Source organism: Ostrinia furnacalis, unplaced genomic scaffold (assembly GCF_004193835.3).
Source record: "Ostrinia furnacalis isolate ACB-3 unplaced genomic scaffold, ASM419383v2 OfSCF4162, whole genome shotgun sequence".
Lineage (NCBI taxonomy): Eukaryota > Metazoa > Arthropoda > Insecta > Lepidoptera > Crambidae > Ostrinia > Ostrinia furnacalis.
The window spans coordinates 542,493-567,595 of record NW_021134401.1 but is presented as its reverse complement, the minus strand read 5'-3'; the positions used below and the strand labels follow the sequence as shown (position 1 = coordinate 567,595).

The 25,103-nt window shown below is 42.0% G+C and overlaps 2 protein-coding genes across 2 annotated transcripts; one reads left to right on the top strand and one right to left on the bottom strand.

Annotated features, from left to right (window-relative positions):
• Positions 1 to 759: 759 nt before the first annotated feature.
• On the top strand, positions 760 to 7,696 carry LOC114358980 (uncharacterized). Its single transcript, XM_028313194.1, has 6 exons — positions 760 to 1,255; positions 1,331 to 1,445; positions 1,540 to 1,625; positions 4,686 to 4,809; positions 5,219 to 5,340; positions 5,948 to 7,696. The coding sequence occupies exons 1-6, from the start codon at positions 1,244 to 1,246 to the stop codon at positions 6,077 to 6,079; spliced, it is 591 nt and encodes a 196-aa protein (XP_028168995.1). The 5' UTR covers positions 760 to 1,243; the 3' UTR covers positions 6,080 to 7,696.
• A 145-nt stretch (positions 7,697 to 7,841) lies between these two features.
• LOC114359005 (cilia- and flagella-associated protein 43-like) lies at positions 7,842 to 24,117 on the bottom strand. The gene is made up of 15 exons (XM_028313226.1): positions 24,043 to 24,117; positions 23,393 to 23,513; positions 22,767 to 22,885; positions 22,108 to 22,275; positions 20,852 to 21,139; positions 19,767 to 19,894; positions 16,293 to 16,487; positions 15,552 to 15,677; positions 14,892 to 14,997; positions 13,576 to 13,734; positions 12,525 to 12,638; positions 11,335 to 11,478; positions 10,730 to 10,882; positions 9,819 to 9,955; positions 7,842 to 8,940 (listed from the first exon to the last, which is right to left on the bottom strand). Exons 1-15 carry the CDS (start codon positions 24,067 to 24,069, stop codon positions 8,799 to 8,801), a joined length of 2,127 nt encoding a protein of 708 aa, XP_028169027.1. The 5' UTR covers positions 24,070 to 24,117; the 3' UTR covers positions 7,842 to 8,798.
• Between the last annotated feature and the right edge of the window lie 986 nt (positions 24,118 to 25,103).

Here is a 25,103-nt window from a genome sequence, read left to right as displayed (position 1 = left end):
GGAATCGTCAGTGAATCCGCAAGTTCTTCCATTGGAAGATCAGAGGGAATTTGTTTGATAAGGCCCATACGGGTCACGTTGTACGTTGGGATTGTAGCTGAATACTTGCAGAGAGATAAGACCTCATTACTCAGGAATTTGTTTGCTGCACTAGCAGAGGAAAACTCGACTGAGATTCTATTTCTCCCAATTTTCTTTATGCCGTCGTTGATGACATCAGTGATTTTGTGGGTAACCAAGAACTTTCCAAATCTAATTGGTTGGATATATGTTGGGGCATTCGGCTCGGATTCGATACGGGACACGTGAACAATAAAAGGACCTTTGTCCAGGTCACTGTAGATTTTTGGGGAAATCACGAGGGATGGGTGCGTGTACACCGGTTGGCTACTTGGGGAAGACAATGGAGCAGAAGGGTTGTTGGAACGCTTAGCGGGCTCTGAAAGAACCTCCGTATCCAGACGGCGTTTTGTCGCGGCTTGGGAAAACAATGGCTGTGAGACTTCCATTGGAAAGGAAGCCGGGTCCGGAGGGTCCGGGGGGTCGGGAGGAGTTAATTCCATGTTACTTACGGTTTTACCAAATAAATCCGTCACCTGTTTTTACTTATTGAAAATAACTAAGCTTAAAATTAAATTTTTGTGATAAACTGAACGTTAAGCCTTTGATTTTTCCACTGAAACACCTGAAACACGTGTTGCCACTGTCACATGCGGCGAGCGAAAAAAAACATGCACAATCACACTCCTCCTCGTAAAACAACTGTTTTTGTTTGACAGTTTTATGTTTTGACACTGACAGCTTGCCAGCTGACAACATGTCAGTAGGTTCCATTCTACAAAAAATATTTTTATGAGAGATTTTAAAATGATAAATAATTAAAAATTTAACTCAAAATAATGTAATTAGGCTAAAGCTTGAGATATTTTATATTCTGAGGTACTTATCTTCTAAGTTTTCCTGATTATTACTTTCAAATTTTGATCTACATCAATATCATAAAAATTAACGTTTCGTTTCTATTGATAACTCGACAGAGCGCAAGCGCGCATTATTTCGAAAAAGTTAAAATGTCCATCGATGACAGGTCCTTTCTCTGATGTTAATTCGTAATTATTAATTTATATTTCTGTAGTTAATGTAGTTTTAAGTAGAATTTTAAGTAAGGTCCGTAAAATGTTAGGGGCACGATGTAAAAAGGGAACAAAAAGGAGCGGATATCGCTTTTTCCTTAGGAATTGAAATGTTTCTGCAGGTGAGCGTAGATAAATCGATAGTGCATCTTGCATGCATTCATATTGTCCCCTTGTAAAAGACTTTCTGATTGCAGGGTCGCGTTATAATTGTTTGGTTATCTTGGCTTATTGGCGGCGTTTGCGGAGTTGTTATTTTGTTAATAATTATATGCTACTGTCGCCTAATGCCGCGCCACCAGAAATCTTTTGGTAGGTATTTTATTCTAATATTGTTATTGTAATTTATTACTTAAATAAATATTCTGGTATGACGTACTGTAAGATAATCATTATCGTTTTTCAGATGAACAATATCTCAAAGAGAACTATGCAATCAAAGAAAATCATGCTTATACGAGCCAGGAAAATTATAGAATGAAGCATACAGAGGTAAATTTACATATTATTCTGTGTAAGTACATTCTATTTTACAAATATGCATTCCATAGCAATACTATTGTAACTATCTCTTTAATTTTAAAAGCATATTTAAGTCATAATCTTGGTGGTGAGATAAATAAGGGCCTTGTGCACATCACAGTTTTTAAATGCGCTAATTACGTGCGTTTTTTTCCAACAAATGTATAGATTTGGCCCGACTTTCGTGTGTATCGCTACAAACGAGTGTCGTCGTTGCATTAAAACTACACTGTGTCCCTAAATGACACCCTTTGTGATCAGTAGTTTTTTTTCTATCTTTCTCTTATTTTCTACAAATATCTATAGATTTCGATTTACTATCTATAGATTTTCTTCACTTTCGTGTGTATCGCGTCTGTATCGCTACAAACGCGCGTCATCGATGCGTTATAACTACGCTGTGTGCGTAGTCCCAAAATGTCACCCTTTGTGATCTGATCAATAGATTTTTTCTATCTCTCTTTTTATAACGTTGGCAACAAATAATTGTATTTTTAAAATTGGAACGATTTGCGTTCAGGTGCAGGTTCGCACAAACGCGCTTTATCGATGCATTAAAACTACGCTGTGTGCGTAGTCCCTTAAGAGCGTTTACGCCGTTTGGCGCAAAAACAGTACTTTTTCAACTCGTTACAATCATTAACCAGTAATACTACAAATATGTTATAGGCATAAATAGTTAGGCAATTTCCTCGTCTAAATAGTTAATTGAGAAAATATTGCGATTAGTTTAGCATTTAAGAATTCTATCAAGATAAGTCCACACAGGTTTTGTAAATTTCCACTTTAGCGTCAGTTTAAAAGCTGAAATTTTTATAAAAATACTGTGAAAACGATTTAACAAACATTTATATCCTATAGCATAGATCCTTGGGCAAATAGTTATCTGAGAAAATTTTTAGATTTAAGCATTTTACAATAAAAAATCACAAATTAAAAGAACGTGAAATACCCAAAAATCAAAGTGATTTTTTCACCAATATTATTCCTTTATTCAACACAAAAATAGCTTAATATGATAGAAGAATATCTTATCTAAAATATTTAGCCCTGACTACTTAAGGACAGGAAAAAATCAAATGATATCGCGAGCTAACTACGAACAGCGCCATCTATTGACAACCGTGCGAACTACGTAGTGTCGTTGCTCGGTGATAGGTGTTGCTGATTGCAGCTCATTGTTACAATACTTTTTATTAAAATCGGATTTTATTCCGGAGGTTTTACAATTTCTTACTACTTTCGCAAATCATAACAAATGAAGAAAGGAATTTACGGTGTGGTACCCTCAATGTACAATTAGATTTCGAGCGATACCACTTTTGGGCATTCTCCTTTGATTGTAATAAACTTATGAACCAAATATACACTAGCCGCCTTGTGGTTGCTCGTTGCTTTGCAATTCAGTTTTTAGACTAAGTACTTACTTTCTTTGAATGGTTTGGTTTATATAAACGCATGCAGTGTTTACCTACTATTATATATTGTACTCTTAGAACATAGTATCAATGGATTTTTTTGTTATATTGTATGTATTATTGTACAATTGTTGGTAAACCAATAAATAAAAATAAAAAATAAAATTAGAATACCATACCGTTCATATCCTACACGGGAGACCCGTAAACCGTAAATATTCGCACACGCTCCATGTAAAACGAATGCAGGTGAGCGCGCGCCGCTGTATAGAATTACTAAAATGTTCAACTGTCATTTCACCGAACTTGAACTCTTCGCAAGCTCACCTGCCTCGTTCAGAAAAGCATTGCACCAATCTATCAAGGATGTGAGTTTGTGATGGTTGATGTTTGTTTTTCTAGATCTAGACTTAATTTAAAAAAAAAAAATCTAATGTTTTGTTAAGTACCAAACGGAATGGAAAGCTGCCGAACGGATTTTGATGAAACTATTTATATTACACCAGAGTGCCATTTAGGCTATTATAATTTGTGCACTAAGCCACAGAATAAGTAACAGTACAGGTACAGAAGGATTACTCCGCAAGACGATTTAAATAAATGCGAGTCTTGATACGACGCGATACAGTGGAGTTCAGCTCGCACAGCACTAAGTACCTACAATTTTATTCACCTACAAGTTTTGTCTCTTTCTATCGCGTGCCTCTGAACTCTTCTTACGCTGTTAGGGTTGCTGTCTAGTAGTGTCTAGTAAAAAAATAATTAATCTACTTATTTGTAATGAGGTACGTATGTAGGTAAGTACGCATTGATTATGGAAAACCTTGAAAGAGGCCTTTGTCCAGCAGTGGACGTCATTTTTGGCTGAAACGAACGAACGCATTCTGAGCAGTAGTCATGGTAGGTTAGGTTCCTATACTATCCTAAGAATTATTGATTACCTACATGGCCAACATACCTTTGAATAGAACCGATATGAAAAAATCTCTCACCATTAAAATTCAAATTTTTTTCTGCTGAACATAAGGCTGTATAAAATATTCTCAAAATAGTAAAAAAACCTTTGATAATTTACTATTTGATAAAGAATTTACGTATTTATTATTGATAATCACTAATGTATACCATTATTTATAATTACGGAGTCGGTGTTGGAAGATTTAAAGATTTTATAGTTTCCTTGAGCTGTCACTTGACAGCCTGGCACACTTTTACGATGGTGGATCAAAGTATTTTGGTTTGACTATAGAGCGTGAGAACACGCACACAGTCATAATTATTTTAGTGTGAATAAAACTAGCATCGAAATTACCTAAACTTGACATGCCACGCTAGACGTAAACGCTCTTAATGACACCCTTTGTGATCAATAGATTTTTTCAATCTCCCTTTTTATAACGTTGGCAACAAATAATTGTATTTTTAAAATTGGAACGATTTGCGTTCAGGTGCAGGTTCGCACAAACGCGCTTTATCGATGCGTTAAAACTACGCTGTGTGCGTAGTCACTAAATGACACCCTTTGTGATCAATAGATTTTTTCTATCTCTCTTTTTATAACGTTGGCAACAAATAATTGTATTTTTAAAATTGGAACGATGTGTTCCGTCAGGTGCAGGTGCAGCGGCACAGCCGGCCGGCCAGCTACGCGGGCGACGCGGAGTGGCGCCGCAGCCGCGCGCCCCCGCGCCCCGAGCGCCCGCCCGCGCCCGCCCAGCAGTACGCTTCTAGCACCAGTCAGTACCGACACTATAGATAGTAGTGAGCTACCTTGCTACCCACGAAGACGCGCCCCATCAATTTTTGGTGTTTTTCATCCGAGCGTCAGTCGCGAAATGATTGTAGTGTGCATGTGCACTTATGGATAATTATAATCATGGACAATAATTTCGCGACTGGCGCTCCGATCAAACTCCCCGCACCCAGCGCTTCCCTCGACCAAAAATTGATGAGGTGCATGTATAAATAAATAGCACCCCCACAAGCGAGCCATTCTGGCTTCGAGGAGATCCTAAGTCCCCTCCTTATGTTGTTTTTATAGAGGGCCCCTGGCCCAGTCAGTTGTGGGTTACGAGTTGCCCGACAGACAACCCCAGCTTGTTTTTTTGTTTATTTGCCGCGAATAATTGCCTTTTATGCCTTCAGTGCTGGACGAGCTGGACAGCGCGCAGATGGACGCGCTGAAGACGCGCTCGCTGCCCGCCTTCCTGCGGCCCAAGCCGCGCCCGCTGTCCACCGAGGACGACCTGCAGCAGCTCTACGCCAAGGTGAGACTCATTCTACTCTTCTTCTACTTCAATCATGATCATTTTCAGCCATAGGACGTATACTGCTAAACATATGCCTCCCCCAATGATTTCCACAATGGCCGGTTGGTGGCGGCCTGCATCCAGCGCCTTCCTGATACTTTTATGAGATCGCCTTGTGAGTTTAATAGTTCCACTTAATAGTTCCAATCAACTGCTGTACATTGTATTCTCCACGTCAAAGCCAATAGAATTTGAGAGCAGCTGACTTCTCTTGGAAATTTTAAGCCCTTTCGTTTTAGAAGTGTGTAAGAGCATAAAAATCTGATATGCCTTTTCTGGGCCAGAAGCTAGGTACACCCATGCTAGGAATCCACAAGTTGCACCCGATTGTTTGGTCATGGGCTAAAACACGTTTGAATCCTTTATGAAGTGCGCCTCAATACATGCAGCATACCGTTGCGTTATTCAATTTCCAATCTCGAAAATATTGTGTTTATTCTTGGCGATTTTCTGTTTGTAGCGATCACGATCAATACGTACCATGATCATGTGACTGTGAATGGTTTGCGTGCGCAGGTAAAATTTTTAAAAGCCTATTTGCAAACAAAAATACTTCAACTTTCAGGTGAACCTAAGCAAGAAGTACAAGAACCGTATGCGCAGCGAGCACGCGGCCATCATAGCGCTGAGCAAGTCGCACAGTCAGTTTTTTGACGCTGACGCCGTCATCGTCTACGACCAACGCACTGCGCTCTAAGCCACGCCTCCTTTGCGCCATTGCTACTGGCAGTCTACATCTGAAATATACTGCTGAACGTAAGTCTAAAAATCACAATAAGTACAGCATGTACAATAAAGACAACACCATCGAATCATATAGTAAGGGTTGACAATAAATAACGGCGATAACTGAACCTAATATGTACTATCCGAACGACAGCAAAGCAGGCTAAACACTGTAGCATCTTATATCAAAGTAATAGATGCTAATTTGCTATAAAAATATACAGTGATGTGCTATTGACTGTACAGAGAATGTCAGTCAGTTAGATTTAATTCCATAATTATAGGCAATAGCACATATTTTAATATACCACACCTGATTATCTTGATGTGTGGTCGAAGAATTAAGGTGTTACGCAGCTCTAGTTTTGGATCGATTAAATGAGTGTGTTCTTAAATCATCTTTCGAAGTCGACCAAACTTAATGTGAATTTGGGTCCCATAACGGTTAATAAATCTATTACATACTATTATAATAAAACCTCATATTTCCAATTGCGCCTACCGTTTGTATCTAAGTTAATAAGTAGTAAATGTTATACAATTTTTACTAAATTCCCGTTTTAGAATAAGATCCCTTTTTGGTGATTTTGTTTCCTCTTTTAAGCCTAGGTACAGCTACCACCGACTTTTAGTCAGCCGATAGTTGGGCCCGATTTTAATTTGTTTTGGCCGATACCGGTGTAGTGTGCGCACTTCCATAAGTACATGTCCATACTAATAATTAACAGCCCGACCCAACTATCGGAAAACTAAAAATCGGTGATCTGCGCCTAGGCTTAAGCCACATATCAATAAAAAAAACTAAAATACTGTTATAATTAAGTCGTGAACGAAACGCACAGAACTCAAATGAAATGCGGTCCTAAAATTTTTAGAATAAGATACTAATTTGAATTGTATTTTAACTTGTTGTCCATTTAGAAATATGTATTTTGTTTACCCAAAAATTGGCTAAAATTTATTGTGATTGCAAATTATGTGATAAAAGTTATAACGAAATTGTGGCATAATCTAACTAGAGTTCGTACAGTCGCGCAAAAACGTAAATAAGTAATTATTTTAGCAAATATTATTAGATCAATTTACAAAAACGTGCGACAATTGCTATTTACAAAATGCCAAAGTTTCATCTTTATGATTTTGATTATGTCGACTGATAGCTAAATTAAAAATTACTTGAATCGTACATTATGATATTTTAGTAGAATTAGAGTAGTTTAGGCGTGATATTGCGATTAGTAATTATTTTAGAGAAGTATTAAATGTAAGTACAAAATTGTTTTAGTCCTTTTCATGTTGTTGTTTGCTCACTAATACTCGTTTGTTCGCGACTGTACACACTGCGCGTGCGCTCATTTTTTGTACAATTTGGTTGGAACACGAAGATTAGCTGATATAGTAAATCAATTTAAATTACCTAGTGGTCATCATATTGTGTATTTCTTGAAAAAAATAAATGAACCACCTATTGTATAGGACCACGAGGAAACAAATCTGATATTCTTTATCTGAGCTGGTTGTAGTTAAATAGCGGGCATTATATCGCTAATTATACATCGTACCTAAGTGTAATTACATATTTTCCTCATATTCTAAGAAATAAATACATCAGTATTCAACGTTATCATAATCTTAACGACACGTGTTTTATCAATATGTACTTGTAGAATTGTTTATGGGAAATAAAGAACTTTGTAACAAAATCTGTGTTCGTTATCTACAATATAAACCACTTTTTACCAAATTAACTTTATTGAATCACCATTACCACCAACCATACAATTAATCTAAGTTAAAACTAGATAGATGGACGGCACAATCATTACGAAACAGCAAACAATAGTAGCTCTATAATACTATATTAAAGTAAATAAAACCTTAAATTGTTAATACATAATATTCATGTTGAACTTCCCACATAACCTTTATTCCAAAAAGCGTAATAAATCATCAGGCCCAGTCCCAGTTTTGTTTATATCCATATTCATGCATGCATGTATGAATTAATTAATTTATCATTGAAGATTCCTAAGATAATAAGACAATATAAAGTTGCATTAAACTTACGCACAGTTTTTGTGGACACAGTTGATCGAGGTCTAGCTCTTGCTAACAACATGGGTGGGACTGGCTGGCTAGCTGACGGCACAGGCGCGGCTAGCTGACGGCATAAGCCCGGCTAGCTGACGGCACCGATACAGCTAGCTGACGGTAGACTCGGCTAGCTGACGGCACAGGGGCGGCTAGCTGATGGCACACACGGTTAGCTGCCGGCACAGGCGCGGCTAGCTGACGGCACAGGCGCGGCTAGCTGACGGCACAGTCGCGGCTAGCTGACGGCACAGGCCCGGCTAGCTGACGTCACAGGCGCGGCTAGCTGACGGCACAGGGGCGGCTAGCTGACGGCACAGGGGCGGCTAGCTGAAGGCACACACGGGTAGCTGACGGCACCGGCCCGGATAGCTGACGGCACAAGCCCAGTTAGCTGACGGCACAGATATAGCTAGCTGACGGCACAGGCCCGTCTAGCTGACGGCACAGGCTCGGCTAGCTGAAGGCACACACGGGTAGCTGACGGCACCGGACCGGATAGCTGACGGCACACGCGGCTAGCTGACGGCACACACGGCTAGCTGACGGCACACGCGGCTAGCTGACGGCACACACTTTTAGCTGACGGCAACGCGAGACTAGCTGAAGGTGCGGAAGCTGGCGAGCGTGGGGTAGGTCTTGAGGCGCAGCAGCTCGAGCTCGGTCTGCAGCAGCACCACGCTGGTGTGGTTGGCCTGCACCTCGCGGATCAGCTGGCTGCGCATCACGAGAGTCTCCATCCTGCAACAGGATACTGTTTTCAACATTCTAATTTTCAGCACGGGGAAAACCCACGCGGACTCGGCTCTTTGCTGTGCCATTAAAGGGACTTATGCCTGTTTTCACCATCAATCCCTAATTTTTAAGTGAAAACAAAATTCTTGTTGTGTGTTACTATAGGGGTCACTTAAAATATAGGGATTGATGGTGAAAATGGCCATAAGATTTTTGACAAACCTTAGCAAGTGGGGGCCGCAATATGGTACAGTCTTGAAATTTTTGTTTATCCCATAAAGTCAACGTTACGAGGGAGAAAATCATGGGAACATCGAGCCTATCCGACCCGTCTGGCCAGGATGGGGAGTGCGTCAAATCCTCCATTTGCCTTTTGTAAATTACGCCCGGTTTCTACCAAGGCGAAATGCAGAAGTGTTTTCAAATTTAATTATTCAAGAAACCAGTAAATCTGATTGGTTTAACACCTCTCCACTCCGTCTTGGTGGAAGCCGAGCCTTAGAGAGGGTCATCCGCCTGCAGTGGAGACTAAAGCCCTTATTCACAAACGTTACTATGAGGTCTCACAGTGCGCATTTCGCATGCACGCACGGGGTGACACACGAACCAATCACAGAGCTCTATTTAACGCTGTGCGTGATCGACTGCATCACTTAATCCTTCGCTCCGCGAATCTAGACACAATAGATAAATCAATTGTTATGACATTAATTACCTTATGCCGTCTGGAACTCAAGCGGTTAAGCAAGCATCAAAATCAAAAATAAAAATCAAAAATCAAAAGTATTTATTCAGTTTAGACCACAAGTGGCACTTATGTGAATACGGGCATCGTTTGTGAATACGGGCGTAAATGAGTATATGAAGATGGTTAGTATAACGACCTGCGCTTGAAGATGCGTCGCACGCGAATGGGCTCGAGCGGGTCCTCGTGCAGCCGCTTCTCCGACACCTTGACGTTGAGCGCCACCACCAGCTTCTCCAGAGCGTTCGCCTGCGCCGTCACCTTGTTCACTTTCACCTGTTACATTCAAACATTTAAGGCTACAAATGATGTCGAATCACTATTAGGCAATTATCACACTGCACCGTGCTCCGCCGCGGTACGCGTGACGACAGATTTAATCATTATATGCAAGTCAAGTACCTCAGTTTGTATAGAAAACACGCGCGGCACAACACACTGACAACGCGTTTGCGCGCGGGATTCGTTAAATGTCGCCACGCGGACCGCGGCGGAGCGCGGTGCAGTGTGATAATCGCCTTAAATTTTAAATTACAAAATAACTAGCTGAAAACTAACTAAATTCTGATCTGCTTACGGAGAACCAACAAAAGTTGAAATAAACGAGTTCTCAAATGGGAAATATACGAGTAGATCTACGACTACAGAAAGATAGCTGGAAGCGGCTATCAGATGAAAAAAGCGGGAGATCGTATTTTGTGACTTTCTTTGGTGGACTACCAACTACTTCATTCAGCTTATGATGGTGATTTAGACAGTTGAAACATTTCGTTTCATGAATCCAACTCCCTAAGAATAAAAATATTGAGGTGTAAAAATCAATCACTTTTTTGTGCTTTCATCCTTCCGAAATAACAATTAATTCAAATAAAAAGTCGATTAGATTTCTTAAGAAAATATTCTCGATTCTAATAAAATGTCGATTAGGTTTAAAAGAAGCGCCTCACTAAATAGAACTGTCATAATCACTTTCTTACGCTGAACGGACTATAATATGAATGACAGCGCTAGGTTACAGAACGGGAGAAAGAGACAGTGAGAGCGGGTTACCTCGAGCTCCTCGACGCGGCGGACCTGTTCAGCCAGCAGCTTGTTGACGGACATCTTGGACGCCTCCATTTCCTTCTCCATGCGCACGTAGTCCTGCTCCTCGGTGTAGCCTAACTCCTTGTTCTTCAAGTACAGCTGAAGCTCTTTCGGGATCTGCAGTGACATAGATACGTGTGAGTGTTACACGATCTATTAAAAAACGGGATTTATCAAAGAAGGGGAAGCGGAACAGAGAAGCGGAGTGGGAACAGAGCAAGAAAGCGTGGTTGAAAAATCAAATGACTCGTTGCGTGCTCGCGGTCTCGCGTTCTTGCGTATCCGGAAAAACAATCCACAAGGAGCACAGAGCAGCCGTATATTTTCTTGCTTCGCCCCGGTATCATTCTCCGAGTGTATGGACAGACGTTGTCCTCGAGTCCAATCCAAATTATTCCCTTACTTCGTTCTACTATAGTCTGGTCGCACACTCACTGCGGGCGCCCGTCGCACAGTCGCGACAGCAGTATAATTACGCGCGAGCGATAAGGATGGGTAGCTTGGGGTCATTGGACAAAATTCTACGTGCTCACAGACCAGGCTTTACCTATCAACACTTCGTAGCCTACCTTGAGCCGCTGGTAGGAGTAGAGCTCTTGCGTCATGTGGCGCAGCTTCATCTTGGCCTGCGCGTGCTGCCACTCCGTGGACAGTATGCCTTTGCGGAAATCCATCTGCTTGCGCATCATGCGTAGCTTCATTTCGCCCACTTTCTGTTTACATGAAGAAAATTAGACTAAGAGCTAGTGAACGCCAGACCTACGTCATTTTATAAAAGCTGAAAGTTTGTCAGCGTATACTAATTAAATCTGATTTTTATGTATAATATTTGGAAAATAATTAGAAGTATTTTCCCCAACAGCCAGACAGTTTTGACAGTTCCAATTCCTTGCCAGACAGTTTTTTTGGGGTAGCTTCCAAAGCCACGATGACGCAAACTTCATAAGGCCTCAGCCTCGAACTTAGCGGTCAGCGGGGCGGGAGCGGCGGCGGCGCGGGAGCGGGGCGGGCAACGCAGACCCGTTCTCGAAACAAGCGGGCAGCTCGCGCGGCGCTTTAGCGGCGAAGTGTTGTGTTCGGGGTTGTGTTGTCGAGATATTTATTTTTATTCGCAAACAAAATGTCTGAACAACGGCGTCAATTTTATTTCGATTCAAATTTATTCCTAACGCTCGATTTATTGTGGGCAAAAGAAGGAGTGCACTGCCCGCTCGTTGCCCGCTCCCTCGCCGCTGCCCGCTCGTTGCCCGCTGCCGCCCCGCTGCCGCGCCGCTGTTTTCGAGAACCGGTCTATTTGATTTTACGCATAAGATCCTGCCGCTCCCGCGCCGCCGCCGCCGCCGCCCCGCTGCCCGCTAAGTTCGAGGCTGAGGCCTTATTCACCAACATTATATCCTATATTGGGAGCATACGCTGACATACTTTCAGCTTTTATAAAATGACGTAGGTCTGGCGTTCACTAGCTCTTACTCTAAATGTTGAGGTATTTTCATCGATACAACTGTCACTAGATCACGCCCATTAGGCCTAGGATGTGCGCCGTGATAAGCGATTATCACGCCATTTTATCGATTTTGCCCATACATTTTGAAGTCGCTAAAGTATATAACGGCGTGCATCCTAGCTCGGCAGTTTATTTATTTATTTATATTAGGGAAACAAACAATTTTGATACAGACAATCACACAAAAAATAGGACAGAAATCAGCAAAGTTTCCACAGTTGATTTGATTATAAACCCCCGGACAAACTGTATTACCAGAATGACGTTGTTGATTTTCTCGATGTCCTCTTTGAGTATGAGGGTGGCGTCCTCGAAGTCCTCCATGTGGCCCGTGGTCATGATCTCCACCTGCCCCGCCGGTAGCACCAACTACACACATCAACATGATTAAAAATACATAGGTATTTTCACAATAACAACTAAGGGCTACTGAAAAAAATGGACAAAAAAAGTATGCGAAAAAAAGACAGAAATAGCACAGAAATATTACAAGGAAATAAAAAGTGAACTGAGCAGTGCCACCCTGTTGCAATAGCGATGCCCATCGCAATGGGACTCCACTCAGCATATGCCGTGGCCCACGGTGGGGAAGGCCACGACGCTGGTTTTCAGTGTGCTAGACGTATAGCTAAACGAGCCAAGTCGCTCTCGTCGCGTTTCCGCGGTGTCAAGTGTTGACGCGATGAAAGTCCCTGTCTTCGTAAAAATATCGACAACAGGCGGAACACGAGTCAAACGCTCGAAGTGCGCTCGTTCAAGGCTCGTCAATTTGTCCACACTACACAATTTTGGCTCGGCCGTGCTCCGCTCGTTCACGACTCGTCTAGCGTAGAACCACTATAAAACTTTACTCTTTGCTGCCGGCTGCCAGTTACCGAATGTGCATTACATATTATATCGATCTTACCTACAATAAATTAATAGTTTAAAAAACTAAAAACACGTTTTTAATTACTGCACAAAAAGGCCAATAAAGTTCTCGAAAAGACAAATCCAATGAACCCGAACTCGATGCGATTCCGCAGTTTCGTTTAAGAGTTCCTATGACCACCTTCCAGTCCCATCGTCAGACCAGCTTGATGGTACCATAATATTGTATTGTCATGAGAGGTGGAATTTTGTAAAGCAATCGTAATCATTTGACAGTTCATAACGTACGATAAAGTCAGTTAAACAAAGCGTTTGACAGAAGAATAATCGTACGTTATGAACTGTCAAATGATTACCATTGCTTTACACAATTCCACCTCTGATCTTACACGACGACTAATAAAAGCGTGTTAAAAAGTGTATAGTGATCTCGCACCTGAATGGTCTTGTTCCTCGCTAACAGCTCCTGGGTCTCGCGGTGCTGCACGATGAGGTCTGCGGTGCTGGCCAGGTGGCCGCGGCGCGCCTGGATGGCCTTCTGCCAGCCCGTCTGCGCGCTCTCCACGAACGCTGTCTCTTGCACTAGCGCGCGCATCTGGTGGAATAACTCGAGGGTAAAATCAGGCCTGTTCATCTCCGCGAGTTTACATCGAAAACAAAACACGCACGATGGCCCACCTACAGGATACTATTCGACAAGGCCTCACATACGAGCGAACATTGACTCACGCACGCGTATTCTTGTGTATGATGGAAGAAAATAAAGAAAATGGTGTAGTAAATACTGTGCAGTATTCAACTGCCTAAATAATAATAAAAACACAGAATGTACTTTTTAAGTTGCCTCCTCCTGCCTGAGAGGTAAAAATAAATAGTTAATATTATTCACGATAATTCATGCTAAATCATGTATAATTCCTCCGCCATTTTCCGCAGTTTGGCACCTCACGTCACATCATTTTACCGAAGTCAGCCCTATATAGCTTCGGCGCAGTGCCGATCACTGACGTTTGTCAACAAAATGGTGCTTGACTCTTGAGACAGGCTAAATTACACCATATTGTTAATGACATTGAGCATACATTTTTTTAAATACCTTCGCGAAGTAAAACTTCTGTACGTAGTACTTATTATTATTCTGTGGTAAAACAAAGAATACAAGGTGGACCGACGACATCGTAAAGGTAGCAGGGAAGCGCTGGACGCAGGCCGCTACCAATCGATCAACATGGAAAGCATTGGGGGAGGCCTATGTTCAGCAGTGGACGTCCTATGGCTGAAATGTTGATGATGATGATGATGATGAAAATAAAGAAAGAAGAGGTTCCGAAATGTTTCCAAATATCAACAGGTGAAGATTCAGAAAATTCAACTTTTAGGCTTATATCTTCTATTCCGGGTGTTACAATGCAACGAACGCACGCATTTACGCAGCTTGCACATAAAGACGCGCGCGCGTGTACGCATACTTACAGTGATAATACGGGACTTAAAAGCCTATTTGCAGAAAATAAAAATGACTCTTGGTTTTTACATATCCCAGTATTAGGCCGAGTCCGCAATACGGCTAAATCACCGCGGTTTTTAGCCAAGTAAAACTAATGCAAGCGTCCACACTGTGGCTTTTTCCCGCGTATACGTTTCGGGAGGGCTCGCGGTTTGGCGGTTTACCGCTTGTGGGAAAAAACAGTAGTGCGGACTCAAGCTTTACGGAGAACAACCGTGGGCCTCTCAGGCATGGTGTATGCTCACCCGTATCTCGTTTTCGATCTTGGCGCGGCGCAGCTTGCACATGGTGGCCCACAGCGCCTCGTCCATCACCGGCGGCATGTTGCTGATCAGGTCCAGCTGCTCCACGCTGCGGGACCAAAGTGTTGACGTCATATCGAGACATGTGCGGACCGTGCGACAAGATTTCTTTAATTTTTAACTTAAAGGGATACTCTTTACGGAATTTAATTTTTTAAATAACAATTATAGCAATCCTTCGGATTCGCCACGATAGTCAAACGGTGAGGGGGATTGAACTATCGATTCTCGAATCGTTTAGATACCGACACCATTAGGCTATTGTCGGCTTCAGCCACAGGACGACCACTGCTGAATATTTGCAATATAAATAAATTGTAATGTTATAATAATGTATAGTGTATACGCCTGAAAAGGTAGAACTAAGAGATGCCTGTAACCTATTTATAAGAACCCTTGTAACCTTTGTTCATACACAATAAAGACTTTATTTACTTTACTTTATTTATTTACTTAAAGAATACATGCCTCCCCCAATGACTCCAGATTGACCCGTCGCGTTGGTAGTGTCCTGCATCCAGCCCCTTCCTTCTTTTATGAGCCATTATGAGGTGGTCTGCTGTACCAGACATTTGTGTTTACTCCAAAGCAATGTAACTTTACCCTTTGTAATACTCCACGCAGTCAGGGTGCATGTGCACGGGCCGATGCGACGCCAGGACGCTAGCCGCCAACTCGTGCAGCGCGGCCGCTGTGGTTGTGGCGCGCTGGTGCCACTTGGGCCGCTTCCTGTGTTCATCATCAAACGAATCACTTATGAAATGCAATAATATTGTTGAGTATTGAATTCATTATTTATCTAAAGATAATGAGAATAAAAAGTGGTAATTAAGAATTAATAATTTAGGGAGTTATCTCATACTACTGCAACTGTATACGGGACTCACTTTTCCACCACTGCAACTCCTTTATAACCAGGATGTACTACTGGAAACCCAACCAGTGAAGGTTGATTAGTCCCGAGGTATAGCTAGCCATCTTGGAAACCGCGAGAAGAATATAGGAGTTTTCAAAATGTATAATCGACTTCCCTCCGTTGCAAAGCTTAAGCATGTGGAAAAAGTACATAAACAAGTGTCCAATGACGTCCTAACCTAAAGAATGGCTTGCCACAGATGCTTCGACGTATAGATAGAGTACCACACTCACTTGAACACTTTGTAGCACTGGTCGACGATGATGGGCGAGAGATCCGCGAAGTGGTTCTTGAAGGAGCGCTCCATGTACTTGTCCTTGGCCGCCAGCGCGTCATACGCCGCCTGGCACTCCGCGCTCTATTCTGAATATCGGCTAGTTCCTGCTGGAAAACCTTCCACTTCGACATACAAATGTAACCGCACTCACTTGAACACCTTGTAGCACTGGTCGACGATGATTGGCGAGAGATCCGCGAAGTGGTTCTTGAAGGAGCGCTCCATGTACTTGTCTTTGGCGGCCAGCGCGTCGTAGGCCGCCTGGCACTCCGCGCTTTGCGTCTGGATATCGGCTAACTCTTGCTGGAGCGTTTCCACTTCCGCCTCGTACTTGGCTATATCCGCACTGGAAGTGGAGATAGGTCTACTGTTTAGTGGATCTTCACTATACAGTTTTCTGAATTTTAACCACTTTTTTTCTGACTACGCTACAGGTCTTGCACCTCATTGAGTCAGTACCTGAGATATGAGAGAAGTACAGGACGGGTGACATAATATGACATGACAGAGCATACAAGTCAAAAGCACATGAAACTCACTGACATTTGATGTCACAAAAACACCCACTCTTGTCATCCACCCTTTTTTTTTTGGAGAAAAAATGCATTAAATTGCATACCTACCCTGCGGGGACAGGGTAGATTATGTGGGGCTCACCAAGTCATAAGGACAAAGGCATATCCACTAAAAGACATCGGTGCTCCGTCATTCGCCTTAAGTGGGAAGGAACTGAGGGATTCCGGACAAAGCCTTCACTACCAGTCCCTCCCGGCACACGGTGGGCTGATATTAGAGCTTCATAGACTTAGCGTCGCTCAAAAATCAAGTGCCGAATTTTGAAAAAATAAATATGCCAATGTGTTCCTTTACCAAAAAGGAATATTTTATGTTATGTAACGTTTCTTGATAAAGTTATTATTTAATAAGTTATTGACAATTTCCTTTTTTTTTGTATGGAGCTCAACATTTATTTTTATTTTATTCGTTATTCTCAAGCTTTCTTAAGAAATTAACTTTTGTATTATGTAATGCAACATATAAGCTATGTTATCACCAAGTGTCGCATTTCGGAAATCTTCGGAACATTGTCATTTTGGACTTTAAAATAAAAAAAAATAAAAAAATTAAATAACTGCCAAATTTTGTAAATATAACTACGCCAATGTGTTCCTTTGCCAAAAAGAAATATTTTATGTTATGTAACTTTTTTTGATAAAGTTATTATTTAATAAGTTATTGACAATAATTACTTTTTTTTTGTATGGAGCTCAACATTTATTTTTATTTTATTCGTTATTCTTAAGCTTTCTTAAGAAATTGCTTTTTGTATTATGTAATGCATCATATAAGCTATATTATCACCAAGGGATGAATCCCGGAAACCCTCGGAACATTGTCATTTTCGACTTTAAAATAAAATAAAAAAAACGAAAAAAAAAATTACTGCAATGTTATGTACTTTCTTCCGTACTACCCTAACGAGGTGAAGAACTAAGCACGTTTTTTTATAGTGGTGTTTCCAGGAGGCCTAATTCACTTGTAAGATTATTAAAATATGTTTTATGGAAATTAAGCCAGTGTGAAGTTAAGTTTATTGGTTATTCAGAGTCAGTTTCTGAACCGTGAAATAGGCTAATGTCCACAAAAGTAAAGCTTTCTTTCAGTATCAGTATCAGCCTCATCATCAAATCGATCATTTATTAATTAACTTTTTGCTGCTGTTGATAAAACTTTGTGTTTTCTATGAAGTTTATATTATTAATTATCTATATCTGAGAATCAGATTTTAAAAATAAATTGTGTAAAATATCTTCATTAGTTGCTCTCCTACAAAATTCGAGCGTGGTGTAGTACTTTCTGATTGGAAGTAAATATCTTTTCCGTGAGCAATAATTTTGTATGCTTGCAGGCATGTACGTATGTAGAGCTTCATGTACGTAGTATAGTTTGGTCTGCGAAACAAAATTTGCGAAAATGATGATTCTAGCGTTTTAGGGCAACTTGTAAGTGCCTAAATGAACGTTCGGTTTGATGTCTCCAGATAAAATGGATACGGGAAAATAAGGTTTCTAGCTCCACTTTTTACTATCGACTCATTTCTTTTTCAAATTTATGAAGGAGACCCATTTTTTTTTATTCAAAATAAGCTGCATTTAATTTATTGTCGACCTATTTTAATGTTAACAATGAAAAAAACTTAATGGACGCGGAAATTGAAAATTTAATAGATCGTAATAAAATTCTGGAAGCAAAACAATCTCGTAATAACTGATTCTCACTTGATAGATAGAAAAATAATATCGTTGATAAATGGCAGCTCTGCACAAGCAGCGATGTGATATTTGTAAAGCCATATCAACAGAAATGAATAATTTAGACGTAATTGCCATCAAGAAAGGTTTTCAACACCACCAAAAAGTCCACTATAAATGATCAATTTCATGTCTAGGCTGATACTGAGAAAGAAAACTTTACTTTTGTAGATTCAGAAAGTGGCGCTTGAGTCTAACCAATAAATTTAACTTCAAACTGGCTTAATTTCCATAAAACAAATATTATATGTATTATAGTAACCTTAGTAATCATGTGGATTAGGCCTCCTGGGAACACCACTATAAAAAACGTGCTTAGTTCTTCACCTCGTTAGAATAGTACGGAAGAAAGTACATAACATTGCAGTTTTCTTTTTTTTTTTTTTTTATTTTAAAGTCGAAAATGACAATGTTCCGAGGGTTTCCGGGATTCGTCCCTTGGTGATAATATAGCTTATATGATGCATTACATAATACAAAAAGCAATTTCTTAAGAAAGCTTAAGAATAACGAATAAAATAAAAATAAATGTTGAGCTCCATACAAAAAAAAAGGAAATTGTCAATAACTTATTAAATAATAACTTTATCAAGAAACGTTACATAACATAAAATATTCCTTTTTGGTAAAGGAACACATTGGCATATTTATTTTTTCAAAATTCGGCACTTGATTTTTGAGCGACGCTAAGTCTATGAAGCTCTAATATCAGCCCACCGTGCGGCAGCTAGGAGGACACAGCTGTTCCCGTCTGACGGTGGTGGTAGCCTGTGCTATGCAGGCGGGGGCGCCCACGTGCCCAAAGCCCGCTAGCCATCACCGAGGAGAGGCGATCATACTGTCGCCTCCTCTGACCCCTCCGCCATCGCCGGAGCGAGGGCGTGTTTGGATCATTTTCGCGCTCTCACTCCGCGGCCTCCTTCTGCTTGTCACCCACCCATGGCATAACTATAAAGAATCTCACTCGACAGCGGTGATAACCTGATGTGTGAAGTGACATGACTACATCGAGTGACAGCACCTTCTGTCTGCCACCACCACTGTCGCAATGAGGGCTATCGTTTTTATACTTAACAGTTGGCACCTCTGGCGATTGACAGGACCTTACTCTACAGTGGCGCCATCTTGATGAGTGCAAATGCGATAGTCCTCCTACCACTTTAGCGCTCACCAGTTGGTGCCACTGTCTTCGCTACTAGCAAGTGACAGGACCTTACTCTACAGTGGCGCTAACTGGTGAGCGCTAAAACGATAGCCCTCATTAAAATTGGTTATCTATCAAAATGAAATAGAGCTCATTATAGTGCGCTCACCGCATGTCCTCGAGGCGCTCGGCGGCCTCGACGCGGTCGAGGTTGGCGCGTCGCAGGCGCATGAGGCTGAGGTTCTCTTGCCCGATCACCGAGTCCACCTGCAGCTTCGTCAGCCACATCTCCTTCACCTGCCGGGAATCACACCTATGTAGACGAAAATTAACAAGACAGGCGACTATCACACTGCGCCGCGCTCCACCGCGGTACGCGAGACGACAGTTTTAATCATTGTATGCAAGTTCCTCAGTTTGTATAGAAAACACGCGCGGCACAACACACTGACCACGCGTCTGCGCACGGGATTTTTTATATGAAATCACGCGGACCGCGGTGCAGTGTGATAATCGTCACAGAGTAGCCATGGTGTCGGCGTCATAATAGCGGTTTGATAGGACTATTGTATTGACCGCATTTCTTTCGAGCTACATCTCTCTCTATTTACCGTTACATCATCATCATTTCAGCCATATTAAATCCACAGCTGGCCCACCACATAGGCTTCCCCCAATGATTTCCACATCACCCGGTTGGTAGTGTTGCGCATCCAGCGCCTTCCTGGCTATTACGTAAATTAGTTCAGAAATGAAGTTCTCGAGTGGCAACCACGTGTCGTAAAACGTAATGTAGGTAGGCCTCCCACTAGGTGGACCGGCGATCTGGTGGAGACCGCGGCAAGTACCTGGCCGTATGCGGCCAACGCAATGCCGGTCGTTATGGAAATATCTCGGGAAGTTTTGTTCAGCAGTGGACGCATTTGGATGAAACGAACGAACGAATGAAGGTATTAGTAAAGTCCAGTCAGAATTTCGTCCAATGATCCCAAGCTACCCATCCTTATCATTCACGCGTAATTCGAATGTGTCGCGACTGTGCGATGGGCGGCCGCAGTGAGTGTGCGAGCGCGACAGCAATATAATTACACGCGATAAGGATGGGCTTGGGGTCATTGGACGAAATTCTATCTGCTCGGCGACTGGATTTTAGTGAGGCACCGGTCTGTGCGGTCCAACGACCAGCTTGGCGTACTCGGCTGCAGCATCGTGCGGTACTTGAGTACGTATATTAGTAGTATACATGGCACCGACCCGCTGGTTGAACTTGACGACGCCCTCGTTGAGGACCTGCGCCAGCTTGGCATACTCGGCTGCAGCATCGTGCGGTACTTGAGTACGTATATTAGTAGTATACATGGCACCGACCCGCTGGTTGAACTTGACGACGCCCTCGTTGAGGACCTGCGCCAGCTTGGCGTACTCGGCGTGCAGCATCTTGCGGTACTTGTCGCGCTCGTCGTTGCGGAAGCGCACCTTGGCCTCGTAGTCGAACACCAGCCGCAGGTCGTCCTCGTTGAAGTGCTCCGGGTCTTTGTCCAGCTGGAACGCAATGGGAATGAGGTGTCTTAAGTAAATAACTATTGGAAGGACCACTGCAAACCATTCTTTCCGTGGTTGTAAAAGATAGGACTAAGCAGTTGGATCACGGCACTTTCTTACAGCCTATATGCCTGACAGGGCGACGTATCATGGCGTCGCACTGGACGCCGACTCAAGACAAAATAAGTTTTACAATGAAAATCTTGAAAAATTTTCTTCGCTCGCTGCAAAACGAAACTTTTTAGATCGGCTTATCTGATTCAGACTCGTAACCTCAGCAGCGAAACTAATTTACATACAAGAATAATAAACTGTGCCTTGTTCTGCCGGGCTAGGACATGGCGCGTACATGATAAAATCTTATCGACGATCGCCGATTTTATAGACGACAAATGTATGGGCTTATCGTGCAACATCGATAAAATGGCTTGATAAAAGTTTATCGTGGCGCGCAGACTAGGCCTTTAGGCCGCACATTTGACAGAAATGTCGCCGCTGATCTTCTAGAAAGCAAGTTATTGCATATAAATCGGAGCAATCTGCCCTTTTTAGTAATTTGTAAGCAATAGTTTAGTTTAGTTTTGTGTTAATATTGTTTTCTTTTTTTGTTTTGTTTTTTTTCTCTCTCTTTTTTGTGATCACCGTCCATAACGCCCCCTGTTGCGCGCCTTCTTGACTGGTAGCCTCAATATGGTCCCGGTCAAGAGGGCGCGCAATCCGCAATCTTCGTGTTGGTTCCCGCTGAAAACCAGCTTCTCGACATGGCGCTTGTTATAACGCGAATATAGCTGAGCGGACGCCTCTTCAGCATAGCTTGTAGTTTAATGTTATATGTACTGTATTTTTATTTTATTTTTCTATGCTGAATAAAGTATTCTTATTCTTATTCAATAACTTGTATTGGCGGAAGATCCGCGACGTCATTTCCGTCAAGTGTGGCGCGCATCCTGTCTAATGGTGTTCCGTACCATGCACTGCGGCATGGGGATGGGCTTCTTGATCTCCTCGTGCCAGAGCTTCTCCAGCACGCCGTCCATCATGTCCATGAGCGCGCGCTCGCGGAAGTCGTCCTTGGGCCCCGGGTCCGGCGGGATGACCACGATCTGGCTCGGGCTGATGTACGGCTCGATGCTGCACTAAGATGAAAAAAAAATATTTAAATTCTAGACATCATCAGATAGCTCACCAGCTCCTAAATACACTACTAAGGCTAAGTTGCACCACCTAACTACCTATATTAACCGGTGTTTTTTGTATGCAGTTTTATAGATTTTTGACGTTTGTTAAAGTAAGATGGAACAATCCAGCCTAAGAGCATCGTTCACCATTTCTGAGTAAAGTGTTAAGTACGGTACTCGTTGCTTAAAGTCATGACTGAGTAGCAACAAAACCATGACACTGACAAGCTTTGACACCCTAGCGTTTTACTCAGACATCGTGAAACATGAAATCGTGAGGCCCTAAAACAGTTGTCAACATTTACAAGTCTTTTCTTTAGTTACGCAAACCTGAGAACAACATGCATATTAGTCTATGCGAGTTCTCTTATATACCCCATTGAAAATGTTGCCAAGTTTAAAATATTTCTTCCATACTTTAAAATTAATTTGTCAACAAAAGTACTCACTTCTTCTGGTTCGACTTTGATCAGTTTCGACGGCTGCTCCTCCTGCCGCCACTGCGGGTCCTTGATCTCGATGATGAGGTGGTGGAAGCTGCCGCGGAGGTCCGACAGCTTGTTTAGCTCTATAAACAATCATTTTAATTTTACTCTTGGTGAATGTGGATTGTGGTAAGAGCCTGGATGCAGGCAGGCAGGACCGTTCATTGTGGAAAACCTTGAGGAGGCCTTTGTCCAGCAGTGGACGTCATTTGGTTGAAACGAACGAACGATACTCTTAGATTGGTAAGAAAAGAGTCTCTTTACTCACAAAATGGACAGACGACAACAGTTTAAGCTAAACCCTGTGGTAGCATGTAATAAGTGAGTTTTTTTTTTATTTTACAAAAAAAAAAGTCGTAAAGTGTTAACTGTAAGTCACTGTCTAACCAAGAGGCAAGATGATGCATCACAAAAATATTACGTGACATTGACAAACATATGAGTGCGAGAGGGCAAGATGATGCATCACAACAATATAACTACGTGACATTGCAAAAATATGTGCGAGTGACATAAATCAAACAAAAATGTGCGACTATCTACCCTCTGGATCACTATTAGCTGTCTACCCTACAGACAGGTGGAATAACCATCGATAATAAACCGCAGGCGTGCGTTCCTTTCCTCCACGAGGCCCACCTCCCGCTTCTTGAGGTTCATGAGCTCGTCGAACTGCTTGTTGAACCACAGCCGCATGTTCTGGACGTTCAGCTGGAAGATTTCTTCTGACATGAATAAACTCTACCATATTATTGAATGTTTTGATTAAATATAAAAAAGTATCAAGTGCAAGTTATGACGTGTGATGATAGGAGTAAATGTATTGATTGAAAGAACAGTTACAAGTTGGTACTATTTAGGGCCTCCGCTAAACTCGTACGGGCACACCGCACGCGTATCTGTATGAAAAAATAGTATGCACCCGCGCAAGTTTTAGCATAGGCCCTTAGGATCGCTGTCTGACAGTCAGCGATCGCGCTGGTTGCTGGACAGTTCTCGTACATTTAACATCAAACCGTAACCGCATGGTTTCCGCCTCAGTGCATTCCATAAGAACTACCCAGAAATCGCGCGGTTATCGCACGTCTGCACTGCACCAGAATGCTGCTGCCTAGAATGTTCGCCACGACAAACTTTTATCGATTACGCGCGATAAGCCTATACATTTGTCGTCTAAAATCATCGATAACATTCTATCGTGGCGTGCATCTTTGGCCTGCTGTCTTCATAGAGGTGTCACCTTGGCGAGGTGCTGTATCCAGCCCATCTGCAGGAAGCTGAAGGCGAGCGTCTGCGGCACGCTGTAAGCGGGCACGGGCACCACAGTAAATAAATCAAACAGTACGGAAGCTTCATACAAACGCTCGAAATCAGACTCACGCACACAGACGCACGCTTTACACGAGCTCTAAGCGAACCTCGCAGTCCATCCGTCGCGAGTGTCGCGCGCGTTGCGTTTTTAATAATAATTTTATTGCATCCACTGTCCGCTGTATTTTTAAAAACATGTCACGAGTGTATTGCGTAGTATACGGCTACTTTAACTCGGCATCTTCAAAACCAGAACTTTCATTTTTTAAACTTCCTAATGATTCTGTACGAGCGATAAATCCGAAGATTCGTAAATTCTACTCACACAGCGGTTGCGGGGTAATATTCACCATAGGTCGTGGTATTTTTATACTTCAGAAAAGAGATCAAAGAAAGGGAAGATTGCTGCTTTCNTACCTCCGTTTATTTATAAAATTATAATATGGTAGGAAAACAAGTTATCTGGATTACAGCGGCAACGCATTGCGTTGCCGAATGTATAAAAGTTATTATTATATATTATTATTATGTAGGAAATTAGTAAGAACAGCGTAGAAATAGCGTACCTATTTACGGGAATATAAATGTAGGTATTAAGCGGGAAATATCGGCAAATAGGTGAATAACTTACAGCCTATTTGTCCGTTATAATTTATGATTATAATGAGTATGTGGCGTAAAGACGCGCAGAATATATGAAATTGGAGAACGAAATATTGCAAAAATTTTAATGATTTTGAAAATTACTAGAACGTACGGCTCAAAGACCATATAATTGTACGTCCGGCTCGAAGACCATAAAATTGTGTACGAGCGATAAATCCAAAGATTCGTAAATTCTACTCACACAGCGATTGCGGGGTAATATTCACCATTTATAATAAATTACCTGATAAGTTCAAAGATCTACCTTTGCTGTCTTTTAAAAGACAAATACACGCCTGGCTATTAACTAAGTGCTATTATTCAGTCAGGGAATACCTCGACGAA

Bases quoted from the DNA above. Each gene is read 5' to 3' on its own strand.
- LOC114358980 (XM_028313194.1), top strand. The intron at 1,446-1,539 runs GTAGGTATTTTA...ATCGTTTTTCAG, and splicing joins GCGCCACCAGAAATCTTTTG to ATGAACAATATCTCAAAGAG. The intron at 4,810-5,218 runs GTCAGTACCGAC...TTATGCCTTCAG, and splicing joins GCAGTACGCTTCTAGCACCA to TGCTGGACGAGCTGGACAGC.
- LOC114359005 (XM_028313226.1), bottom strand. From the start codon at position 24,069: ATGGGCTGGATACAGCACCTCGCCAAG. The intron at 15,678-16,292 runs GTGAGTGCGGTT...TGATGAACACAG, and splicing joins CAGTGCTACAAGGTGTTCAA to GAAGCGGCCCAAGTGGCACC. The intron at 12,639-13,575 runs GTGCGAGATCAC...TGATGTGTGTAG, and splicing joins CGAGGAACAAGACCATTCAG to TTGGTGCTACCGGCGGGGCA.